The sequence below is a fragment of the Mangifera indica genome, chromosome 10 (assembly GCF_011075055.1).
Source record: "Mangifera indica cultivar Alphonso chromosome 10, CATAS_Mindica_2.1, whole genome shotgun sequence".
In the NCBI taxonomy this organism is placed as follows: domain Eukaryota; kingdom Viridiplantae; phylum Streptophyta; class Magnoliopsida; order Sapindales; family Anacardiaceae; genus Mangifera; species Mangifera indica.
Window position 1 is genome coordinate 8,448,596 of NC_058146.1, and position 5,629 is coordinate 8,454,224.

At 31.9% G+C, this 5,629-nt stretch overlaps 1 protein-coding gene across 1 annotated transcript; it reads right to left on the reverse strand.

Annotated features, from left to right (window-relative positions):
* Window positions 1–4,400: 4,400 nt before the first annotated feature.
* On the reverse strand, window positions 4,401–5,295 carry LOC123228240. Its single transcript, XM_044653562.1, has one exon. The coding sequence runs from the start codon at window positions 5,255–5,257 to the stop codon at window positions 4,658–4,660; it is 600 nt and encodes a 199-aa protein (XP_044509497.1). The 5' UTR covers window positions 5,258–5,295; the 3' UTR covers window positions 4,401–4,657.
* Window positions 5,296–5,629: the final 334 nt, after the last annotated feature.

Genomic DNA, 5,629 nt, shown 5'->3' on the forward strand with positions numbered 1-5,629 from the left:
ACCTAACAAAAGGATTTTTAGATGGATGATTGCTCTTATGTCCATAGAAATAAATCTTCTTAATCACGAGTACATGTGGTCTTTAGACTTGAAGTCACCAAACCATTTCTTATAAAGATTAGTATGGTTTGATATTATTCAATCTACCATTATAACTGGGATAACCATACAAGTATTGACTGGCTATATCGAAATCTATATGAAGGTTATAATGGATCAATAGATTTGTCACTCATCAAGCATGAGAGGTAATATCCTACATAAGAATACTGAAAGATATTTTAACTACTCAAATTTGTGGCCACTATGAGATTGGGTCATAACTTTATCCAAGTTATTTTTATTATTGATATGTATTAGTTCATATTAAGAGTTATTGAGATTGACATGTATCTGTATCTCAACCTTAAGAGATATCGATTGATAAATGGATCAAATTGTATGCAACCATATAGTTAACAAACTTTAAAGTAATTCACTAACATTATCAACCATGTGGTTATAATGCCTTACTAGAGACTAATCTTTGTATGTGTCTAAATTTGACCTGAATTTAGACACTATTGATTCAATAAAGAGCTTATAGGTCCCATGCATAAAGGAATTGATTCAGACTTTAAGGCATTGGATTATTTGGTACTAATCCTGATGTATTTAAGGTGGTTCAAATTCTAGATCGAATTGGGCTTGTCTAATATGATTGAATCAGCTCAGTTTGACTTTTACTTAACCATGAACAACCGATCATATGGCATGAACGACCATTCATGTTAAGTAAAGAAGAATGAACGTGTATGTGATTAATGCATGATTGTTCATGGTGTTCTCTATTATATGAACATGATTTTAGAATTTAAAACTATCTTTTTGTAAACCCTAGCTATCATGCACAACTGTCACTACACACATACACTATTTACAGAGCCCTAACAGCCTCTAGTGAATAGTTCTAGCCTTCCAAATTCGTGTTTCAAGTGGATACTAAAGTGCCACCTCATTGTGGGTTGGATAATGATATTATAGCCATGTAAAGACTTGAAGGAGCTAAACAATGCATGTACGATTCTTTAAACACCCTATAGAAGTTTATTGCATGTTTATGAAATCATTCTCTAAAATGTGATCCTTGGTAAAGCTTTCAAGTATCTCTGTTTTTTTTATATATATAAATTTTGCTATGTTGCTGGTATCTGACAACCCAAAAACCCAAAAACTATATCAGAGTCATTGTTTAGAAATAATTTCATGAAATTTATACCCACTATGATTGACTGTATGTTTTAACATATTAAAAATTAATCAATTTGATAAAAAAGATGATTTGCGATTGTGTTGTTACACAATCTTTGAGTTTTGTGTTACAACATAAAGATGTGTTATATTATTGAGTTTTGGTTTCTAATTTTTGCTTGAGATTTGCAATATTTTGTAGGTTGAAAGATTCGGTTGATTGCTACTTAGGTTTCACGTTAGTACGTGAAATTGCTCTCAATACGTGTTGTTATGCATCTTGAAGGTTGTTGTTAGTATGAGGATGGCATTCATACCATATGACCTCATCTCAGTGAAGGTGTGCCAAATTTACGAAAGTTTTTCAGTGATTACATCACTGCAAAATCTAGAAAACATGCCACAAAGTACACACGATGGCATGTGATCATTTGTCAACATTTTCTACTACATGAATGTGTGTGGATATTCCCTCTTATTGAGTGTTCAACAAAAAAGACAATCATTCATCTTAGATGCACCCTCGTTCTTTATAGAAAATTTAGCCATGCATTTGATTATTCGTTCCTCATTCATCTCTTCATTCACGGTTCTAAAATTTTAACGAATTCTAGATGCAAGACGAAAAACAAACATGCACAAGCCCTACATGCTCATTCATAGCTAAATTTATGGTTTTAACCCTATTTTGTTAAATGGGGATTGAATTGTAATATTTTGAGTTACACTTTTGCAAACTTAAGGGATCAAGAGTAATTTGACACTTGGTTAAACAATTAAAATTAATTTATTTTAATTTTGATTAGGTATGTTTGTTTGTATGCATGTGTAATCTATGTATAGTGTCCAGTATACAACCTAAAGACCTATGAATGCTTGTAATTTTATTTTGGAAAACAAGGCTAGTGTGCCTCATCTTCTCTCTATTCTCTCATTGTACTTCTCTTCTCATCTAACTCCCGTTGAATGTAACTCAAGGTTTTTGATTTTATGTAAATTTAGAATTAAGTTTTTTTAATTTTTCTTAGAAAATATGTAACTAGGAAACAAAGTCTTGTACTCTTGAAGAACAAAGACGAAAGAGAAATCTTGAAGATCCTGAAGAGTAGGACCTAGGTTGACCAATCAAACCACTTATGGTTTGAGGGGCTTGACATTAGAATAAAGCTATATACCAACGCATTTTGTTTTACATTTGTAAAATGCATGCTTAGGTTCTCACATGTAGACTAAAATTGGTTAGACATTAATTAAAACTCTCAATTAAAATATTAAGTTTAAGTTATTATTGGTGTCTTTTAATATGTCACCTTGATCAAGCCCCTGTTTATCGAGACCTTGTTCGCCAAAGAAAATGATACATTTCTACTAGACAAAAAATTGAGTGTTGGTCATATTTAGTCTAACTTAACTAATACACTTTGCTTGTTCATCAATGCGAAGGTAAAATATATTAAAGGCAAGAATAGGGAATGCATATGTTGATACAAAGAGATATGTAGTATCTGTCTTATACGGTATGAATGTGTATACATTTGTTTCCCTTCTGAAACTAGGCTTTTTTGTCATGGTATATAACAAATGAACAAGATTGTGTGCTAGTTAAGCAGTATTCGGGAAATTGATTTGAGGTCTAGGAGTAGTACTTCACTCATATTACAATGTGTCAACTTTGAAAATGAATTGAATTTGGGAGAGTGATTTTGAATAGCTCACCTAAATGTTTAAAGATTGGTTGTCTAATGCCTTTCAATGCCATTTTCCATAATTCATGGTTAAAATTATGAGAGTGTGAGATATGTCTATGGCCTTCTTCAACGTTAAATTGTTGATTTGATTTCTCATCACAAACTAATATATACAATTCAAAGTCTTAAACTAATTAGTTTATAAACAACAATTAAAATATGAGAAAACATAGGTATGTCTACTACTGGTGTGTGAGGGGATAAATTTGTATAGGTAAAAGAACAGATGAGACAATTGATTTTTGTGTGATTCACCCTAATTATCGAAATATCTATATTCACGGTATTATCACTACTCTTAGCGTAGTACAAAAGTATTACAAGATGATCACTCCCTTTCTTTCTTTCTTTCTCCTTTGATTATATACAAGTTATTTTTTAAAGGGAAATATACATTTGAAACTCCCCTTAATTAGGATCTTAATCCACAATATGAATTTAATGCAAGGAAATTTTGTTTATAGAAAGTTTGACTTTACAGTGATCAGTTTGACTATACAACAAAAAACAATGATAACATTATATAATATCATGTAGAAATAATAACATCCAACTAACTAGGTAGAATGATATTTGATTACATATTCTCAAGATAAAATGTCACATGTAAATCAATAATTTCACGTGGGAGCAAGCCACATGATTAATGAATTTGATCTTATGTACTAAACTTATTATGTGACTTGTGATTATTCACTAAATTATACCTACCCCTGTATAAAGATGAAAATTTATACCTTCTCCAGGTTAGGTGAGTTCCATAGGGTTAGGTGGATTAAGGATGAACTGACCTTTCTTAGACTTGGTCCAATTGCCCAAAATCAAGTTGTCTCACAATCATTAGCACATTACCCTAAATTGTGAACTTGTAAAGTCTTGGAAATTCATATCAGCAATCACTATGAGAAAGTTCTTCATGAGACCCTAGTTTAGGGTTTAGTGAAATTAATTAATTACTAAATTAAGCAGCCTCCATCCCGATAGTTGATTACATCTCTTATTCATTTTATAATTTCAAGTAGTAATTTATTACTTATTTATTTTGATAATTTGTACATTATATTAATTAGGATTGCTTTGTCAGTATCCAAATTACATGGGCAATATTAAATGCTAATTTATTTGATTCATCAAGCAGTGCTGCTCTCGAGAACAATGTGTAACCAAATATGGGAAAAAAGAAAAGCAACCCATTCCCTTGCATTTACCATTAAGATAAAATGTCATTTCCCTCAAAATTGTAATTTATTGAATTTCAATGAGAGACGGAAACTACTTTACACATGACTTCACTTTATCAAATTAGAATTTTTTGTTTTTTTCCCCAAATTCAAGCTTAATCCTAACCTTGACTGAAAATATTCTGTCTAATTAATACATTAAAAATAAAGAAAAAAAGAAAGAGAGAAAAGAACAAGAAAATGGCAAACCGTCAACATAAAATTTCTGATAAGAATTGCACACAAACACCCACAAACCATATTGTACAATTCTCTCAGAATCCTCCTAACTACTAATTAAATTTAAATTTAGAAAACTAAAATTAAAAACCAGAAGTCTTAAACTAGTCAGCCCAATAATTATCACTGTACTTTCCGACCCCTCCATTGTCCAATGTGTGTAAGCATAGAAGAAAGGGAAAGCAAAATTAAAATTAAAAAGTAAAAAACACGCCATCTTCACATGCTTCTTGCTAGCATTTCTTGGAATCTCCTGTATGACTCTTGCTTCTCCAACCTGAATTTTTCATAGCAATTTGCAATGAAAACATCAGCCAGTCGATCTATTTCATTCGTCTTCTGATCACTTGACGCATTATTATTATCACAAACTTTTTCTTCGAGCCAATGGAGGTATCCTGAGAGTTCGGATTCACCATGATCATTTGGCTCAGTTGAAATTATTGAGTTCCATGTAGAATCATAGTAAGAATGCATTGTTTCATTGAGTATCGGCGCCGGCACTGGTGTGACATGCGAGGAACACCAGTTATAGTGCAATCGAAATGACCCGAAAAAAATTTTCTTCTTGTGCTTGTTTAATTTTGATGTCTTTGAAGAGAGAATGAACTGCTTAGGGTGGATATTGTTCTTCACAATCTCAATGAATATCGATTTTGCCTTTGCAAGAGCACGAATGAGGCGGCATACTTGCGAGAAAATGAAGGTTTGCAATAGGGTTTTGAGTTTCATGTGTGTTAAGGTGGTGGAAGAAGAAGAAGACTTCATTGATAAAGCTGGAAGATGTTGCAAGGATTTTAGGTGTGGAGGGCTAACCATTTTTCTTTGTTTTGAGTAAGGGATGAATTATTTTATCATGGATTGTTCAAACTGGTTTATAAAGGAAATTCCTTATCAATTTGCCACTTCACTTTTAGGTTTTTTAAAGTTGTGCCATCCAGCTTTTCCCGAGCCTAGCTGAGGTGTGATGCTTTTCTATAATTTATTATTTTCATTAATATTATTTTCCGTTTATTGATAAGGACTTGAAATGAGAAAAGATGGCTAAAGGGGCGCTTACAACGTTTGAAATTGTGACACTTTTTGCTTGCTTATATCATATTTGCATTTCGGGGTAGAGAATTTCCATGAACAAATCTTTAATAAATTTAGATAAAAACAAAATTAGGTTAAGGAAAACACAACAAATTA

Bases quoted from the DNA above. Each gene is read 5' to 3' on its own strand.
- LOC123228240 (XM_044653562.1), bottom strand. From the start codon at position 5,257: ATGGTTAGCCCTCCACACCTAAAATCCTTGCAACATCTTCCAGCTTTA.